This window comes from Pyricularia pennisetigena, chromosome 3 (genome assembly GCF_004337985.1).
Source record: "Pyricularia pennisetigena strain Br36 chromosome 3, whole genome shotgun sequence".
In the NCBI taxonomy this organism is placed as follows: Eukaryota; Fungi; Ascomycota; class Sordariomycetes; order Magnaporthales; family Pyriculariaceae; genus Pyricularia; species Pyricularia pennisetigena.
Window position 1 is genome coordinate 1,859,270 of NC_043742.1, and position 20,286 is coordinate 1,879,555.

Genomic DNA, 20,286 nt, shown 5'->3' on the forward strand with positions numbered 1-20,286 from the left:
TCAAACAGAGCGACCCAGTCTTCTATGGTCCTGATGGCTCACAGAGATACATGGCCCTCAGGAAGTTGAATCGAAAGCAAACTTTACAGAGATGCGGTGAGCACAGGGTCTTCTTTCCCGGAGAGATGGACAGTCTGACAAGGGCCATCTCAGGTTCTGTCTGTTATTGGCGTGGTGTTTACCGGATGTAGCATCCTGTTTTCTATGTGAATAGTATTCGTCAAAAGTCCCCAGAAAGTGAAATCCAAGCAATTAAGCAGGACTTTGGATTGGCAATTTTTGGCTGAAGCAGCAACAGTCCGCTTAGGGGAGGGTTTGCTATACCTATTCCTAACAAGACTAGGAACAGCCCTTTGTAAGTGCAGCAAGTGGCGGTAATGGGTACACTTTCGGCTTCAAACCAGTTGAAGCTACTCCAAGTTTACCATGGTTCTCGAACCGAACACGATACCGTATCACATGAACCTCAGAGGCCCAAAATGGTGATTCGGACTAGGTGTTCTTCCTCTCTGGTAGTCCACACTATTGCAAATAGACAAAAGTATCACCCATGCTGCATGAGTAAGCGATTCAAGATTAAAGATAAACGAGCCTGCTGGATATCTCTTCCGAATCAGTCAGTGTCACGAGGGCTTTGACGCAGGAAGGTCAGACACTGGGTATTTGATACTACCGTGTCAATCTCGAAAGCCTGGACTGATTTTGCTTGCAAAGAAAAGAAAAAAAAACAGCCAGAAAGTGCCTTTTGTCCCAGAGGCTACAATCTGGCAGGCACATGGGATATTACTTTTCCCCAGTATTGTATTTTGCCTTTGATGGCCAGTCAAAGCGCCAGCACATCCTGTTTCATGCCTTTCGTGTCACAAAGTATATTTCCTCCATTCAATGCGACCTCTGTATCAAGACTTCAAATTCATAAGTCCTGGATGACTACCGAGACCAAGTCCAAGGGCCTCGGGTTGGGTTGAGCAACTTGAGCTCCGGCAGCTATCAGATGTTCACCAAGGCATTTGCGCATCTCTTATAAGGGCTTTATAAGGTCCGGCTCGAGGGTGGTGCTCTTGCGAAATGGGATCGTCGCCTTGGTGTTACGGCTTTTGAACCAAGATCAAAAAGGGACGAATTATCAGAGTCAGAGAAGATGGTGAATGATGTATCCTGGAAGCCGGGCCGATATCGTTTTCGGAACTAAGTTGTAGAGTCTTTTCCTCTAGGTAAAATGAAGCTGCGCTTGTGGAACAACAACAGGTTCGCAGCAAAATTCCGGCGAGAGGGTTTGCTTGTTACTTTGAGAAATCGGGTTGTGGGAGTCGTGGCCCGTTTATCGCCTGACAGCAAGGTCTCGATCCTAGCTGCGGCCCGAGTGGCTGCTCCCGCGAAATACGGAAAAAAGTTTCGCTCTGTATTTCACAATTTTGTCCAGTTCCCTCTTAGGCTTTGAGTGTTGTGCTTAGTTAATACGGTATTAATGTCGCTTCCCCCTTTTCATTTCTGGGCTGCCGGTCTTGTACAAAGAACTTGGTGATCAGCTCTCATTGCAACGCCTAGCATGCAAACTTGGATGCACACGTAAGCAATCCGTCTTCATTGACTAAGTTTCTTGCTGTATGGCCCTAGTTGCACGGCTTTCGTTGTAAATAGTATCTCAAAATCGCCTTCACCGACAGGTAGCCCTGATTATCTACAAGATCATACCACCGTTGGCACAGACGACCTGACCCGTACACCAGGCCGCGTCAGGCGTACAAAGCATACCGACGATTCCAGCAACCTCACTCGGGTACGCAGGCCTGCCGCCGCTCGTCTTGGCATCCTCGACAAGCCCCTGTGCGTCGATGCCCTCCCTCGGCCTCATCAGCGGCGTGTGCTCGATCCAGCCCTTGATCTGCGCCTTGAACTCGTCCGTGTTGGACGCGTACATGGGCCCCAGCACGGGTCCCGGGTTGACGGCGTTGACGGTGCAGCGTTCCGAGAGCTCACGGGCCCAGGTCCGCGTCATGGCCTCGAGGGCGGCCTTGGTGCCGCCGTAGACGCTCTGACCCACGAAGCCGGTAGCGCTGGACACGGAGGACAGGTTGACGACGCGGCCGGAACGGTCAGTAGGCAGGTACGGCTCCGCAGCCTGCATGAGGAGCAGCGGTCCGAGAACGTTGACCCGGTACGTCTTCTCGAACTGCTCAGTCGTGAGGTCCGGGATCTTGTCGTTGAGGGCGATGCCGGCGTTGTTGACGATGATGTCGATCTGGAAAGGTCGATCGCTGTTGGCCGAGGTGAACTGCTCCTTGGTAAGTTTGATCAGCTCAGCGGGCCCGCCTGGGGTGCCGAGGTCAGCCTGGACGATATAGGTCTTGATGCCGTGTTGGCTGATCAGGCTGTCGGACAGCTCCTTGGTGATGGATTGAGACGACGAGGATGTGTAGTTGAGAACCACATCGCTGCCCTTCGCGGCCAGATTGGCAGCGATGGCAGCTCCGATACCTGGGATCTAGGTTAGCAGATGGGTACTTTTTGAGAACTTACTATGGTGTTTCAAAAGGTGGAATATTAAATAAAGCTTTTACCTCGAGAGGACCCCGTCACCAACGCCAGCTTTCCCTTCAACAGGCCCGCCATGACTGCTGCGTATCTCCGCTAATCTAGTGATGAGTGATGAGAAGCAAGTATATCTGTCTCTCTGATCGGTTACCAAGGGCACTTGAAGTAGCACTCTGTTGAGACACTGAATGGATGGTAATATAGTATTGGGAAGGCAGACTATGAATATCTAGGATGGAGAAAACATCCTCGAAATTTCGGACGGCACACAAGCTCAGTTAAGTACATAGTGTCGTCCGCAATTATCCACCAGCCGATACGCGACGAGACGGTTGCACCCGATGGGAAAAGGGCTCATGAGGAAGTCTAGTCGATGGATTGTGGTGCTCTCAGAGGCCCGGAATGCCCCGCAGTCGCATACTGTTCAAGCTTCACTGCCCCGCGGTTGGGTTAGCTGGCCCTGGCCCGCCCCCACAGCCTTTTGAGCGCTCGGCCGATTTCAGGCCGACATCCGACTTTGTGCAAAGGTGGCGTACCCTTGTTCAATTTTGACGCTTGCCAAGCCAAAGCACTTTGTCGGAGACTTGTGGCGTGCCGTTCCGAGCTCGAACTGCTTTTTTTGGAGCTCCACGAAACGAAGCTATCGCCAGTCCTATCTGTTCTGCAATCTTATGTCTAGGAGTAGGTTTGCAGCCCCGCGAAAACGACGCGAGCAAAAACAGCTCGGCTTCCAATCGATCGAGCCCTAGATTTAGCCTTTCGCGCCCTTCATTACCTCGCTGCGTAGTGCGCAAATTGGACCAGACCCCGCTGCGGTCACCAGAAATTAAGTCATCGACGCCAGCCTTGCGTTGTCACATACAACAAGTGTTCGCGCCAACAAAGCCTGCTGCACCTCCGTCAGAATGGATATCCGCGTCATTAGATCCAGCGATATCCCGCTGATACAGCATGCCAACCTCGAGAACTTGCCCGAGAACTACTTCCTAAAATACTACCTCTACCACGCGCTCTCATGGCCGCAATTATCATACGTGGCCGTCGACATCTCACGGCCCAAGAAGACGCCATACGACTACCCCAAGATCGTAGGCTACGTTCTCGCAAAGATGGAGGAGGACCCTTCCGACGGCATCCCCCACGGCCACATCACCAGCCTGAGCGTGATGCGCACGCATAGGAGGTTGGGTATTGCCGAGAAGCTAATGAGGCAGAGCCGTGAGTGATACCGGAACTATGCAAGTATAATATATGAGGATAACCATGACACTGACCTGGCCGGCTGGGGGAATTTGAAATACAGAACAGGCAATGGTCGAGACCTTTGGTGCGCGCTACGTCTCCCTGCACGTGCGTGTCTCCAACCAGGCCGCCATCCACCTGTACCGCGACACCCTGGGCTTCAAGAACGAGAAGACGGAGAATAAGTACTATGCCGACGGTGAGGACGCGTACTGCATGAAGCTGGACCTCGACTTCATCCGCGATCAGCTGCGCCAGGAGACCGAAGAGGAGGCCGACGGAGAGGCTCAGGACGAGGGTGAGGCTGTTGGTGACGTTGGCAAGGACCCCAAGACGGCCAAGAAGGGCAAGGCTGGCGAGGATGCGGACAAGATGAGGAAGGTCAAGGTTGGTAGGGCGCTGGGTGTCGGTGAGCTGGTCGAGAGGGTGGAGAGTAAGTAGCGGACTGGGCTACTTTCGATGGGTATGCAAATATCGCGTACCCATGCACTGGCACCTATTCATGGGATGGATTCTGATTGTTTGTTCAGTCTTCCATGGATGGATCTCTTGAACATATATTATCATCACCTCGGCCATTACCGTACCCAGTGGCAAGAAACGAATTAACGCCAAGACGCCAAAAATTTGGTGAACAAAAAAGGCAAAGAAAGCAACCAAGGACACAAAGTTCTCTATGGAAACCCCTCCGCCTAAATATGTTCATCAGGCTTCTCGCCATGGGGACATGTTCACGAGGAAACCATTGCGAGTGCAATTAATATACTCAAAAGTATTACTACCTCAACTTGTATCTCCTTTCGAAAAGGGCCTAATGGGTGGATAGACAAAACAAAAACTTACAACATCGAGGATTCCCCAGTGGTCACCCAGATGAGTGCTAGTTCGGCCCTGGGACACTTGCTCCACATGCTTGCTCCTAGGCAAGGAATCAACCGTCAGTGGTATTCGCCTTATAGACCTACACGTGACCGATGACGCAAAGGATGGCTATGTAGCGTGTCCCTGAACCTAGAAACGAGCCAGGTACAAATCTCTCTTCTCCAACGCAATAATATAATACAGTCATCTCTGTGCATGTTATTCTAGCACTAACAGCAACAAATTTCTTGATAAAGGGAAGAAAAGCAACCGATCTGGTCGCTATCTCATTGTAGAAGAACTTTGACAGTGAAGCTCAGCAAGGGACCGACAGCAGCCCCAGATGACAGATTTCGGGCTTATTTTATCTTTGTTGTAATTATGGGATATCTGCAAACCGATGGCTTGTTGCTGATTCTGCTACCTTAAAATCACATCACCGGCCAATAATACCCTTTAGGATTAAAAACCAAAGTCCTTTAAAGTAGTAACTTCCTTTTCTTTCTTTTTGAGATATTCTGTTTCGTTATCGCAATGATATGGCAAAACCTCTATCGCTCTGGCTTACCTTGACTTATGGATTATTACTACAGTCTACTATCCCCAGTTCGCCGAACCCGACTCTTCAAACTATGCTGGAATAGTGAATGAAAAAAAAATATCATGCGCCTTGATTCCCTTCTGCTTCTTTGGCGTTTTGAACCAATCCTGCCCTCCCAAACTTGGTATTGGAGAAAAATTTGTCGATATTTGGGATCCGCGGCGTCCAGAAAACGGAGGTCTTCGCCTCCCAAAACGGACGCTCCTGCTTCCCTCTGCTCCCTACCAAGCCTCAACTTGCCATCCTTTGTTTTTTTAAAAAAAAAAAAAAAAACAAAGTACCTGCTAAGGGTCCGTTTATGTAGGCATCCAGACGCAGTAGGTTTTCAGCTAAGCGGCCTCCATAAACGGGCAGAGCACCCCCCGAAAGCCCGCGGGTGCTAGTTGGTCGGGCTTTTCCGCGCGTCCAAACGATAGGCGGGATGGTCATGAATTTTGGAAGGGTCGTATTTTGGAAGTTCGTCGAACTCGCAGCTCAATATAACTCTGGCCAAGTGCACGACCTCCTTTTGCGCCTGCTCGGCGTCGATGCGGACGTCGTTTTTGTCCCCATCCCAAGTAATGGCGCCGACTTTGGCGCCTCCGTCTTGTCGGTCTAAATCGTCGCTGATGCCTTCGAGGTGCAGGATGTAAATCTCGTCCCCGGTCCAGCTCCGGACGAAATGGACAGAAACTGACCCGTCCTTGTCCGTATGCTTCTCGACCACGACGTCCCACTTGTCGTCCATGTCTTCGGCCTCCAACCCGGCCATGAGTTTTTCGACGTCCTTTTTGCTGATGCGGATGCCCCAGGGCGCCGTCAGTCGCTCGTTCATGGGCGTTATATCACGCTCTTCGTATGCCGCCATCGATAATCTGCGCGTAACGAAGCTGCGGGATGGCTGTGGGATTGGTGTGCGAGGTGTGCGAGAACGCACGGGTGGGCTACAAGTTGCGAAATATGCCTTGAGATTGAGGGAGCAGACAAATCTAGCCGCCGACGCTTTTAAACTCAGAGCGTAACTCATTGGGGCCAAGCCAAGTTGAGAGATGAGTTTTTGTCATCGTCATCATCGTCATGATTGGCGGGCCTGGATTGTTTATTTATAACGTTGTTGGACAGGCTGGATAGTACCAAACCTAAGTAGGCAGGTAGGCGGGTATGCTGGAACTCCTGAACCCCTGAACCCCTGTACAGCAGGCACCTTTTGCAAATAGGTGTTTGGCTGATTACTTGGAGGCTGCACGTACGAGGCACAGCGCCCAAGTGATTAACAAACAACTACAGTAATTAAAAACAAAGAAAAAAAACAACCCTTGAAAGCAAATTCCAGCTTATAGAGGAAATATCTCAATCCTGTATTTCATATGTGTAATAAGTACGTGATATGGTTAGTTAATTAGATAAGTCGAACGTAGCCATATTGTATTCCAACACAGCTACAATTGCACGCCATTTTCTTGATTTGCAGGACAGAAACCAAAAGTCGAAGACGACGTATTTTGAATCAATATTCAACTTTATCTGTGTAATTCCATATATTTATGCGAACCCATCCCTTTGAATCTATATACTCTGTGAACCCACTTTCTTGTCCGATTTGTCGTAAATCTAAGTTAAATAAGTGTCCGTGTATTTGTTGGCCAAAACCATGAGCTGCAATCCGGCTCGTTATGCTCAGTTACATTGTTAGTTGCCGCCACTGGGGGGTGACGCCGACTTGTAGTTCGGGTTGTCGATCGACGTTCTCGTCCCCTGGCTGATAAAGTCGACTTTTTTAACGGTTTTCGACGGGATTGAACCATCGACTGAAATTTCTTGCTGGTTTGCATATTTGTTCTTCATTCTGCGGTCCTCATAGGCCTTGTTAACGTCCGTTGTGGGAGGAGGGTCCAGGGCACCCCGATCGATCGTGAGAAACGTCCCGGATTTCCTCCTCTCTTTGTTTTTGTTTACGAATTTGCCGGCTTGCTTGGCCGATTCCGAGGTTGAGATCAGAGGGGTTCGATCGTTGCCTGGTCCAAGTTCTCCGGTGGTCTCGACGTGCGCTCTCATCGTATCAAACGGGGTAGCCAAGTGTATGGGACCGTCGGGGTGATAGGCGCCTTTCGGCTTCACTGGCTCTCCTTGAAGCACCCCCTGTCCCACCGCTTTCGTACTACCTCGAAACACATTATTTTGAGCGGGCTCTTGTTTACTCGAGGAGGCTTGTGCGGCTTTTGCGGCCTCTGGCTGTGCAGGGGTCTTTGATGGGGAACCTGCGGGCACAGGCACAGGGATAGGAGCAGCGGTGGCTGCCAGAAGCAGGCTCAATAGAGCCATGGCCTTAGAGAAATGCATTTTTCTGGTTTCTTTTCGGTTGGTTCAGGGGAAGAAAAGGCAAAAGTTGGCAAGCAGCGTTGGGTGGCAGTTATCCGGTGGCGGTTATGATAGAACAGTTGAAGGAGTAAGAATAAGGCGTTGAAGGGAATATGGGAAGATTCAATGTCAGGATGAGGCGATGCACTTGTAGAGGTTTGAAGCTGGTAGAGTAGATGAGGATGGAAGCTGTATACCAAGAGACAGACGGTTGAATAAAAGGCATGGCTGCAGCTCTTTATACATCTCGACAAAGCCTTCAAAACTGCTTCGCGTCCGCTTACTGTGGCGGTTTAACTGTTACTTACACAGACGACTGTGATCGTAGTAAAACAGCCGACTTACCGGATGCCCTCGTCGTGTCTTGACCCTTGCTGGCCGTGGCAGGACATAATCTTGTCAGATCTTGTTGTCTGCCCTTGCTCTCTTCCTTCTGGTCAGCACGTGGTCCATAGTAAGAAGTGGGATCACCAACATGTAGTTGTAAGTTGCGGCAGTGCGCTTTCCAAGGGCTGTCTATGGGCAGTGCAGGTGGCTCAGCAATATACATCTTTTGCGCCTAAGCCTAAGAGCAATGTTTTTATCACTAACATCTAGCAGGGTGACAATGGAAATGCTGGTCCCTACTAGGGGATTTGTGGTTGGCAGCTCCTTTCAGCGCGAAATTTTACTGTCCAGTATTATTGCTTGCCGAGAAGGGCACTTGACGGCATGGGAATCGGGCGACTACCCAATACAGGAAGCCGACAAGTATAGTAAACTCTCTCTGCCTCCGGGCTTGTTCTCGGCAATGGCACTAGGGATTGTGCCTTGATATACCATAAGCTTACGCGAGAGATAATGGGCGTCATTTGTTTGAAATATGGATGCCCTCCGCAGGCAAATTTCCTTTTCGAGATACACAACCAAGGCAGCGTATCGCTGGCGTGCTCTTGCGACTTTGGCGCCAGAGCACGCCTCAAATTAACCCGTAGCGGGCTTTTGCTACTTTCAGAAAGTCCCCGGGCCTTTTTCTGCAAGGAGCTCTAGCTCTGTGGGGACGCGTTATTTTGGGATGTACAACAACTCTTGTAAGCGAATTGCAAGAGCACAACAAGAGCCTTGAAGAAACTCAGCGATCCTGTCGATACCGTAGAGAGTCCGTAGGTTGGGGCAGGCTGTCTGAGTAGCTTGCTAGAGTGATGGGTCCAATAATGCCCGTAAATACAAAATAACGATACGTCTGAAACGAAGCAAATGGGTTGATCAGGTCTCCACGGGAGGACCTGAGTAAAAAAAAAAAAAAAAAAAAAAAAAAGCCAAAGTCCAGCCAGAAATCGTGACGAGCTTTGAATCCTGGGTGCGGGCACCATAAAACAACTCTTCTAGGCGAGTTGCAAGAGAACAAAAAAGTCTTCCAAAAATCAGAAATCTTGATAATCCTGTAGTAACGTAGAAAGTCTGTAGATTGATTGATTCTATCTAGTTTTGTTTATGGGATCGCTAGAGATCTTAAGATAAAAAAAAAAAAAAAGATAGAGATTCCCGTATGACTTAGCGAATGCACAGATATTTTCCTGCAGATCTTAATTACGTTGATTTGCGCATGGAATTTTTGTCTAAGTACATTACTTAGACTAGCTTAGAAGCAGTTTTCCTGAGTTTCGTTACCCTTTCAGTGGAATAGTACATAGGGCTATACCCACTGGAATAAATATACTGGATCCCGTAGGTAAACCCAGTGAAGGCACTTAATTCCCCGAAGAGCGGTGGAGCCGCATGACCCACACGTCTGGCCAATGGTCACCCTAAAAACGATCTGAAAGGGCAACGTAAGACCAAATTTGGTATCTAAGCTTCCAAAGACGGAAGCTAACTGCTTGGCTACGACTCATGCCGAGAACTTTTCGGTTAATCGTCGCCGCATCGGCGTGTTGTTACTCTTAAAGAGAGAAGCTTTCTTGGCCGCTTCCCACACCAGATCCTACGGCTTTTTGCCATGGAGCCTCCCTAAGCTTTTTTGCAAAGTCCTTCGCTAAAAGCTGGAAAAAACCGCCCGATCAGCTTTGGAATCACTACATTGGGTCAGGGCTCGAAGATTTGCGATCGCGAAAACCTACAATGTCTGCATCGCCTGGCTTGAGTGTGATGATACCCATTAAAAAGCAAGAGGCGATTGGGCCGTATTCAGCGTAGCCAAAACTGGACTAGCTGTGTCGGCAGCAAAGTAGGGGAAAAGCTGCCATGTATTCGAGATTTCGCAGCGGGTATGATCAAATAGACGGCCAATCGGTCTCTTAGGGAAGTGCTTATCGATCAAGTGGGTATGAGCAGCAGTCGAGTTATATCTATGAAAAAAAAAAAAAAAAAAAAAAAGACAAGTTCTCACCCGGATGAAAGAAAGCCCGTGTGGTCAGTACAAAGCCGCCAACAGCTTGAGATGGATCAGGTAAGATTGTGGGAGAGATTGTAGACCGGGCACAGCGAAGAGAAGAAGACAAAAAGAATGAAAAAGAAAGAAAGAAAAATCCTAGGCCCTTGCTTATCATCAGCAGATGCGTCGTCAACCATCGTGCCTGATTTGCCATGTCATTTCTTATATGAGTCTGCGACACTTATCTTTTAATCGGTCTCTATTTCCATCATTTGGCGAGAGCAACTCTGTTGTAGAGCAGATACCGCGACAGGGCAGAAAATTGGGGTTAAGGAGTATATCTTATCAACCAACCTATTCCAAGCTACAGGAGGCCATCTTACGCTGGTTTTTGTTTGTCTGATTATTTAATATAGAAGACCTGCTTCTTCTGAGTGACAAACTCAATGTCAGTCTAGTCGGTATATGCTGCGTTCCTATATAATTTTGTTCGTGGGAGACGGTCTTTTGGGGGAAGGACTGTGAGGGATCGTCAGTAATCTCCCCTCAGATTTCGCACCAAAGCTGTCCTCTTGTTCTGACGGTACATGACCCGGTACAGGGCTACACTCCAGTGTACTATACATACATTGGGGGCCATTTCCCCGACATATCAACATGGTAATAACCATGTTTGCTGTTCTTAGCAAAACAATTTGTGCCCTACTGCTCTGCCAAAGCTGTATCAAAACGTGGCACATACATACAAAGTAGATATTCCATCTCAGATTTGCCATAAGCCATGTCACAATCTTGCAGCAAAAACTCACACCAGTGTTCCAGCCGGGGTTATCCAGCCGCTTGGGACTCTCTTTTGGTAATTTCGCCAAGCGCGCTACGGGAAGAAGAACAAAAAGGCCCTTTTGACAAGATCACACAGCCACAATAGCCACTATCACGCTGAGAAATACCTCCATTCCAGGCCTATGGTTGCAACAACTACAGTGGTTGAATTGGCAGCTTATCAGACTCAGCCAAACTGACTCCAATCATGAAGCATTAGATAATTATGATCATTGCTATAAAACTTCAACCCTGCAGCTGGAAAAAAGTGCCAACACCCAAGACCTGGGGCAAACAAGCTCGCGTCCAAAGAAGAAATACAAAGACCAAAAAGAAGCAAAATGACCGAGACGCGAAAATCTTAGTGTAGGTAATGCCGATCACATCGGCTCTAGCGCAGGGATGTGAGGATAAGTGCGGTTTCCCACGAGATTGGGTTGGACGAGAAAGCCAACAAGTAACGTTCAACTCATCTAGCTGCATTGCATCTGTTGAAGAACAACCATGCCCAAGAACCAAGCATACTGCTTTTTATTTCCTTGATTTTGTTATTTTTCTACAGACATACAAGATAAATGTTCATTTTACGCTCATTTCCGTTCCATGATAATGTACGGTACAGCCTTACTGCTTACAATGACAACGGCCCGAGAAATCAGAGAATTTGCCCCTGGGCGTTTTTTTTTTTTTTTTTTTTTTTTTTTTCTTCTTTTTTTGGCACATGGCGTCGGCATGCTACCCATGGCTGATGCATCATATGTACCTATGCAGGCGAGCATGTAACCTTGGAGCATAACTGCAATTGACATTATTCAGATCCGGCATTGCTCACGACTTCTTGTAACTTTCATCGATGATCGTCTACCTACTGTAGAAAAAGTCGTCGCGTCCTAAGCAACATACGGTCAGCAGTTATATGGCAAGATCATCAAAAAATGATAGAATCCTCGCCGTTACAGTCTCCAAAAACGTTGAATCGCCTTTGCTGCCGTGATGGTGATTGCTTCATGGCTCGGATGCGGCGGCAGAAGGCTCACGATACGACATGTGGCGCTCTGGGATCTTGCACCTTCAGGCTCTGTTCACCAGAACAGGAACATACGCCCTGCTGTTGCCATGTCTCATTTCGTTGTATCCCACCCAGCCAGTGTTTGGATCAGGGCGAAGTGGCTGGCACCGAGATGTGATAGGACGCCTCTCAGCCAAGTCTGCGAAAGAAAGATTCTGGAAGACTGGCTACCTTTACAAACAAGGTTGGGGAAAAAAAATACAAGAAGCAATCTCGCAGGACAGCTCACCGCAGCTGCCAGTCTTCCAAGAAACGGGACTGTGATGTCCAAGGTGTGCCACTTTCAGCTCAACACCTCTTGACCATCATCTTTTTGTGCAGCTTAAGCCCAGATGGCCTTTTACCTGAGAACCAACATCTCCTGCTTTGATAGTTTTGCACCTGTGCTCTTTGTGCCATCGAATCCCTGCAATGAGACTGAAAAATACATATATATCCTGCCCGTCGGATATCCGGCATGCGGCCAAGCCCGATTGTAGTATGCCCCCATCACGCACATCAGCGCGCAGCATTGCTATGATCCACGGTACCCGAAAGATATCTTGCAGATCTTGGCCTCCCCATTTCATGCGCGGGGGAATTGGATGTCGTGCGCGAGATTGCTGCAAGCCTGGGTATGAAGAAAAAAGAATCCGTGACCAGGGCCGCGGGACTAAAAGCTCTCGCGCCAATCCGCTACACGGGCTGCAAGCCAAGCAAATATAAATCTCCCAGCCACACATCAGGAGACCCTCCTGATTGTGGATATTCATGCCCCCCGGCATATGGGAGACATTTTTCCTAGATGGCTTCAAATCTCTTGTCAGCCAGGGGTGGAACAGCCTCTCTTTGCCCAGCGGAGACGTTAATGTACACTCCCTTTTTCAGGTCTTTGTTTTTTTTCTTTCTTTCAAAGTCAACGGTTTCTAATTCTGACCATGAGCTGAGTGTTTTTGCCATGCATGCTGACCATGTCGGCATCTTTTTGGACCCTTGGGCTTTAACCAGCAAATAACTCATCAAGAACCTCGTCGATCCGATCTCGAGCCTATGTATACTGTCAGTCACACCGTGGATACAAAATGTTAATTCTATGCCGTTATTATTCAGCTCGTGTAGGCCTAAGAAAAATAAGGCCGTGGAAAACAAAGATGTGTGTGGCAAATGGGGATCGCAAAACAAGTGTAAATCACGATTTCGAGGGAGGGGGTGTAGTTTCTTTCTTGTCTAGTTTGGCGCCATGTCTTCCACCGCTTTATCCTACTTATAAAAGGGTCACAGACCTCGCCGGCCTTTTCCTTTTGTTCACGTCTTCTTCATCCCTTCATCCCACGGATCGGCTTTCCCACCTATCTTCAGGTGGTCCAGCCTCGACACTCTTTTTCTTTGCCGGCTCACCTAGTCACTCGTTATTCTAGGTCGTCCTTCTTTTTTTTCTTTTCTTTTTTTTTTGCTTGATTATCGTGTAGATATAATCCTTTTTTTCTCCCATCATACACTCGCTCTTAAGATCTACAATGTTTTTCGCTGGAAAGGTTGTGCAGTTCCTCCAGTTCTGCGGCATTATTGCCGTGAGCCAGGAGGTGACTGTGGTGCAAGACTGGCCGGGTTATGTCTACAATATCTCAAACACCGAGCAGGTGGCCAAGGACCTCGTCGTCGAGGATGACCCCAACGATACCATCACCACTCGAGGGAACTGGGTGAGCCCCGAGTATAAACCCCTGTACTCAGTGGCTCTGCCGATCCCACCTATTCTCGAGCCTAAGCGGTGAGTTTCCTAATATCCCTCTCCAGAGTAATAGAACACGAACAGAACACAAGCTCTAACATGCGTTCGTAGAAATCTCACCAACCCGACCACCGGCAGACAGATGCACTACTACGAGGTGGAGATCAGGCCCTTCAACCAGCAAATTTACCCAGACCTGGGCCCGACCCGGCTTGTCGGATATAATGGCATGTCTCCTGGGCCGACCATCATCGTACAGCGGGGCACCGAGACCGTCATGCGCTTCGCCAACAACGCCGACCAGGAGAACGCCGTTCACCTCCACGGGTCGTACTCCCGTGCTCCGTGGGATGGTTGGGCAGAGGATTTGACGTTCCCTGGCCAGTACAAGGACTACTACTACCCCAACACCCAGGAAGCCCGCATGTTGTGGTACCACGATCATGCTATGCACAAGGTGAGACATGAGACTTTCTTTATGGGTCTGAATGGCCGTTGACGGAGCCCGCACTGACGTTTGATCGGAAACTATTAGACTGCTGAGAACGCCTACTTCGGTCAAGCCGGCATCTATCTGATCACCGACCCAGCAGAAGATGCGCTAAACCTGCCAAGCGGGTATGGCAAGTTCGACATCCCCCTGATGCTGGCCTCCAAGCAGTACAACAACGACGGCACGCTCTATTCGCCAGCAAATGAGACCGATAGCCTGTGGGGTGACGTGATCCACGTCAACGGGCAGCCTTGGCCATTTTTCGACGTGGAGCCCAGAAAGTACCGGTTGCGATTTGTGAACGCGGCCATATCGAGGTCTTTTGCCCTGTACTTTACCAAGACCGAGGATCTCAACTCAAGGCTCGACTTCCAAGTCATTGCGAGTGACAGTGGACTGTTCACCGAGCCGGTTACTACCAACAAAATTGTAAGTCATGAGTTGCTTCAATATCCCACGGGAATATTGAGAGCGGTTGTCAAGCCGAATTGAAAACCTGTTGATACTAACCTCCCGTCTCATCTCAGTATGTTTCATCAGGAGAGCGCTACGAGATTGTCTTTGACTTTTCTCAATTTGCCGGACAGTCGATCGAGATGTAAGTCAATTCGGCCCAGAATGCATCCCGCCGATCGGGCAAAGAAGCAACTGAAATATAAACCCAAGGTCACACGCTAATTAACCATCCCGCGCCCTTCCACCAGTCGCAACATTGCGGACGTCGACAACCTGGGCACGGACAGAAACTATGAAAAGACGGGACAGGTCATGAAGATCAACGTAGCCAGCACGCTCGCGGAGCCGGATACATCCGAGGTCCCCTCGCGCCTTCGCGCCGTCGACTTCCCCTCGGGCGGCAACGGCATCGACCACAGCTTCCGGTTCCACCGTAGCAGGTCGCAGTGGCTAATCAACGGCGTGGGATTTTCCGACGTCAACAACCGCGTGCTGGCCAACGTCCCGCGCGGCACCGTCGAGATCTGGGAGCTCGAGAACGTCTCGGGCGGCTGGACGCACCCCATCCACATGCACCTGGTCGACTTCAGGATCCTGAGCCGCCGCGGCGGACGGCGCAACGGCGTCGTGGAGCCGTACGAGTCAAAGGGCCTCAAGGACGTTGTGTGGCTGGCCAGGAACGAACGGGTCCTCGTCGAGGCGCACTACGCGCCCTGGGACGGCGTCTACATGTTCCACTGCCACAACCTGGTACACGAGGACAACGACATGATGGCCGTCTTCAACGTCACGTCGCTGCCGGATTTCGGCTACGACGACGGCGGCCGCTTCGTCGACCCTATGGAGCCTGAGTGGAGGGCCCAGCCGTACAACATGGACGAAATGAGCGCCCGCACCGGCAGCTTCGCCCCGGAGGCCGTTGAGAGCAAAATCCGGTCCCTCGCGGCCGCGAACCCGTACCCGGACCCCGAGGGTGTCGAGTCGGCGCTCAAACAGTACTGGGCCACCAAGACCGCGGAGAGCGTAGAGTCAACGCCCGCGCCGGCACCCATCTCGCGCGTCAGGCGGTTCCGCGTTTGAGTGACTACTTGATGATAGTTAGGGTTTAGAAGCTGTTGAGTTCTTTTGTTCTTGGTCGGCGTTTTATTTGGTCTCTAGCCAGAGTTTCTTACGCATGCGTTACGGTTCTGCTGCATTGCTTGGGGGACCTCATCTGCCTTTCTTTTGTATCGTGGGATGCAACTCCCTTCCCATCTCTGAAACATTTCGTCGCACATATTTCATTATGGTTGACTACTAATATAGATCTCTTGACCAAAGTTGGTGTTGTCTTGAAAATTGTTGCTCGCTTGCTTGTTGATGGTCACGCAGGCAGTTGTAAAATTAATAGCGGGTTGCAAAAAGAATCAAATCACAACAGGGCGGGTTGCAACTGCACAAGCTGCCAAAAAGAAGCTCCGAACGTGGTTCGAACACGTGACCTAGAGATAGTTGCGATTGCACTGCAATCTCTCGCTCTACCACTGAGCTATCGAAGCCGCTTGATGGTGGGGGTACTTTATTTTGGGCTTATATAGTGATACTATTGAGTTTCTCCCCTTTCTTACCCCCACCACCAGCATAGTGTGCCCTTTCGATGTAGACAGCTGCATGTAAGCTAAGCATTGAAGACATTATGTTCTAGAGCAAACTGGAAATTTACTTTGCAGTCCCACAGACTAACAAAATATACGTCAAGGCGTCCGCACACCCACATCTCCTTCTTTGCATGTCCGACGGCTGAATTCAGAAATTCGATTAACACTGCGCTAATGCGCGCCTACAAGGGCTCCACAGCCAGACCACCATGTTACCCACTGTATCTACCTTTTTTTTTTCCCCTGGGACTAACCATGTGCCAGCTTTGTAGATCCAGCACCACTCCACTACGCTAGTGGTGCAAGCAGTAATTGTACCTGGCAGACTGTGCGGGCGCTGAATGACCGGAGCCGTTGTTAATCCGCTTTGCCGCATACAGCAGTTGCTAATTAATCCCTTTGATACTGATCAACAAGGACTGTTTGTCGCTCAGGTACTAAAAACTTGCGCCTACGCCGACAGATAACTAGACCTAAAGTGGTTCTTGTCTGTGCCGTCATCATCTGTTCCTCTCTCGCAGATCGACAACTCTTACGAAGTATAATCCTATCTTGGGTTGGGTCATATTACAAACGCCGCATGGGTCCCAAATATTGATTGATATGGGGCACGTAGCACACACACAGCCTGGCAAGGCTAGTTTGTCCGTTTAGCTTTCGGAATACTGCAGTGCGGCTGAAATATCAAGCATGCTAGCGCCAATATTTTGCTGCAACTGCCGGGTCCAGTTGCGATTCTGCGACGACCGTTGGATTCGGTCGAATAATCTAGAAGCTTATCGTTGGATAGAAGCATAGTTAGAACGGCCCGCGGCAGCCAAAGGGACGAGAATAGGATCATTTGCTCCTGGGATTGCTGATATAAATGCAAGACAGGGAAAACGTCAGTTTTCAGAGAGGGGTCAATTGGGCACGGGATCAAATTCTGACAATGCCTGCCGACAAGAACAATACTAAGAGAGAGAAAACAAAAACAAGCTAAAGTCCACTCGCTTCAAGCGGCCCGCCTCCCCTCACGCTTCCGGGAGCACCGGAGATAGACTCCGGAATTAAACACCGATCCGTCGACTCCCTCTCCATCCATTATCGCTCGCACTTTTCATCGCCGACGACTCGACCTCGGGCGAGTTCTTTGGGCGACTGCTCCACCGGGCAAACTTGGCTCTGGCCTAAGTTTGCTTCTCTTTCTCTTATACTGGGTCTAGGCGTGTGTTCTACAACCCAAAGCCCTATCAACGAATCAACTCGGGTCGTTCCCACACCCTGGGAAATTTCGGCAAATGGTTTGCCCGCATTACTGGACTGGTTCAACACCATGTAATGCGTGACGGGGAGCAGCTCGGTACTGCCCACAGCGTATTGTGCATCTTCAACCGTTTATCAGAACTGGATGGAAACTTCGCACAATGTGTCGGCTGCAAACGCCGGCCAAGGCGTAGCTGCTCTTGGGATGGAGCCCTCGAACAGTAGCTCTGTGTCAACGCCGCAATCCAGAGAGTCTTCCTTTCAGGCTCAGATGATCTCTGCCCGTCATGATCCTCCCAAAAGACCTAAGACCGAGTCTCTCGGTCTCAGCTATCGTGATGCCCAGACAGGCGAGACGGTCCACCGTTCACTCAAAAAGAGCGACTGGGAAATGTACAAGGATATCATCATACATGAGTACATAGTCCGCAATCAAACCCTTAATACCGTCATCCAAACGCTCAAGACCAAGCACGGCTTCAGCGCAACGTAAGTCACAAAACCCGACCTATTAACTGCATGTTCGTTTTGCCGAGCTGGCCTTGCCTATACGAGCGCAAATGCCTCGCGGGCGATACAAGACCTATCCGGTTTTTTATATTGACGCCACCACGCTGATTTCTCTAGACCCAAAATGTATAAGACTCGCTTGTCCCAGTGGGGCATGCACAAGAACGCATCCAAGAAACTGAGGCCACCCGCGGAACCAAAGGGACCAATAGAGCCCATTAACCCTTCACTACTGGAGAAGAGACAACCAAACTCATCACCGCAGTTCGATTCTAAGCCTGTTTACGGACCCATCGTACCTCAATTTCAGGGGATCATGAGCCCGGGGGATATTGAGACTTTCACAACACAGCCCAAGGACGGATCGCCTCCTAAGCAAACGAATCCTTTCAGCCCGAGTCATTCCAGCTTATCCAACATGTCTACAGGGAACAAAGGGCCAACCCTCCAGGAAACGGCCTGGGAAACAACTAATCCTGTACCGCCGCTGCCAGTATCCACTGCTGGTAGCAGTGACACTGGCCTCGCAATATACTCGCCGGCCATCGAGACTCAATATTGGCCCTCTCAGACGCACGCAAAAACTGTCACTTCACCTGCCGAGCACCATCACACATGGTCACCATCCGTCGAGAGGCCTGTCTCTAATGAAATTCCTTACCACGACAATACAACGTTTCATGTAGAAAATGCGCAGCCAATCGTGAAGCAGTACTTTGCGTCACAAATGATGCCATACGACAGATATTCCCGGGCTTACTTGCCATCGCCAACCGCACTTCATGTCTCGCAGCAAGGTGACCAGCTGACGCGCGATATAATCTACGACTGTGTCGAGAGTACATGCAGCGGCCAAAGCCGCATCACCATACTTGGTGACGGCTGGGATAAATTGGATACTTTTCTTACGTCGGCGCGCAAGATCCCCACCTTGATGGCCGCGGGGGAATTGAAAACGGCGGGCAAGATTATGCGGCAGACTTCGGCGCAGATAGAGCCGCTGATGCGAGGCAAGTATGATTCAGGAGGCCAATGGGGTCCCGGCCCCGGACCGGTGGCCATGGTGGGCATGCTGAGGATATTTCGGTTGTTTCATAAGGACTTTCCCGACTTCTTCAAGGTGGTCATGGAGCAAGGTTATCGGCTGGCCGTCGTCTGGGTGCCGTCTGAGCATCACCCAACGCGCAGGATTCTGGCCCACTTGATAGAGATCATCGGGAAGCCCGAAGCCGACGGGCTGGCCATCGACGAAATCGTGACTGAAAGCTACAGCTGGCTGACGACCAAGGTGCTGGAGCTCGTGCCGTCACGCGAGGCTTCGTACCTGACGTGGCTCCTCCTCCTGATGTACCCCGAGGGTTCCGACGACTTTATGGCTTACCAGCACGGCCAAGGCCTGCAGAAGATGGCAGCCATGTGGAGCCACCGATTTGGGGATGGACACCCCCGCACGCTCGATGCCCTCTCGGTCTACGAAATCTACCTCTTTCGAGAGTGCAAAGCCATGAACCTCAAACGCATGAGCCCGGAGCAGCTTGCCGCAAACATGGTGAAGCTGCTGGGCTTCCACCTCCCCAGTCCGGACGGAGGGGGCTACGACGAAAGGTTGACGGAAGCGAGCAGCAGTCGGTTGGACTTTGGCGGCTCGGACGATGCGGACGAAGAAGTACACAGCGCCTCGTCGGTTGCCGAGCAGACTATACTGGATGCTATCCACGAGTGCGTCAAGCTAAAGGACTTTGGGTCAGCACTGGGTTACTACGAGCTCTTGGAGCAGTGGCACGCTTTCCGCCGCGACGTGGTGCGGGAGGCTCAGATCATAGCATGGAGAACGCAGCTGGAGGTGGACTGCGGCTGGTCTCCAGGAGGGTGTGACCATGTACCATTATTCTTGTATTCAGACTCGTAACTGCTCACTAGGTCGTATTAGCATTTGGACAAAGCGATTCCTTGCATCTTATTTAACTTTTTAGACTATAGTTCATTTGTTTTTCCGCATACAAGCGTAAGGTCGGGGAGTATGTTTGTAGGACTGGTTGAGGTGACCTCCACGATTATATGTCGAGGTTCCAAATTTTGACTCACACAATGTTCTTATATTGAATATACGGTTGTTTTGAGGTTTCATTTCCCCAAATTACAACCAAGTCTGTTTGGCCCTATACTAAATTTCGGGCGATGCTCAAAAAGACAGCCGACTATCAGCATGCTTGTTTTTAATTCATAAACCGCTTCCCAGGAGTGGGCTAGTACATACGACCATACCCACTGGAATATACGGGATCCCGTCCGCTCTCCCCTAGTCAAACCAGTGAGGGCCGAACTAGTACTCAGGTGGGTGACCACTGGGGAATCCTCGGTGTTGTATGTTTTTGTTTTTGTGTCCCCTGGATAGCTGGATGTATTTTTCCTTT

General features: G+C 50.0%; 5 protein-coding genes across 5 annotated transcripts; 2 read left to right on the forward strand and 3 right to left on the reverse strand.

The window, feature by feature from the left end:
• Positions 1-1,681: 1,681 nt before the first annotated feature.
• On the reverse strand, positions 1,682-2,613 carry PpBr36_02408 (uncharacterized protein; the record flags this gene model as incomplete). The annotated part of the gene is made up of 2 exons (XM_029889590.1): positions 1,682-2,478; positions 2,562-2,613. 2 exons carry the CDS (start codon positions 2,611-2,613, stop codon positions 1,682-1,684), a joined length of 849 nt encoding a protein of 282 aa, XP_029753085.1.
• An 827-nt stretch (positions 2,614-3,440) lies between these two features.
• PpBr36_02409 (uncharacterized protein) lies at positions 3,441-4,218 on the forward strand (the record flags this gene model as incomplete). The annotated part of the gene is made up of 2 exons (XM_029889591.1): positions 3,441-3,753; positions 3,839-4,218. The coding sequence occupies 2 exons, from the start codon at positions 3,441-3,443 to the stop codon at positions 4,216-4,218; spliced, it is 693 nt and encodes a 230-aa protein (XP_029753086.1).
• Positions 4,219-5,618: 1,400 nt separating this feature from the next.
• Positions 5,619-6,086, reverse strand: PpBr36_02410 (uncharacterized protein; the record flags this gene model as incomplete). The annotated part of the gene is made up of 1 exon (XM_029889592.1): positions 5,619-6,086. The coding sequence occupies one exon, from the start codon at positions 6,084-6,086 to the stop codon at positions 5,619-5,621; it is 468 nt and encodes a 155-aa protein (XP_029754029.1).
• An 821-nt stretch (positions 6,087-6,907) lies between these two features.
• PpBr36_02411 (uncharacterized protein) lies at positions 6,908-8,126 on the reverse strand (the record flags this gene model as incomplete). The annotated part of the gene is made up of 2 exons (XM_029889593.1): positions 6,908-7,476; positions 7,922-8,126. The coding sequence occupies 2 exons, from the start codon at positions 8,124-8,126 to the stop codon at positions 6,908-6,910; spliced, it is 774 nt and encodes a 257-aa protein (XP_029754028.1).
• A 5,190-nt stretch (positions 8,127-13,316) lies between these two features.
• Positions 13,317-19,781, forward strand: PpBr36_02412 (uncharacterized protein; the record flags this gene model as incomplete). Its single annotated transcript, XM_029889594.1, has 7 exons — positions 13,317-13,570; positions 13,643-13,988; positions 14,067-14,453; positions 14,552-14,622; positions 14,729-15,503; positions 17,502-17,851; positions 17,990-19,781. 7 exons carry the CDS (start codon positions 13,317-13,319, stop codon positions 19,779-19,781), a joined length of 3,975 nt encoding a protein of 1,324 aa, XP_029754027.1.
• Between the last annotated feature and the right edge of the window lie 505 nt (positions 19,782-20,286).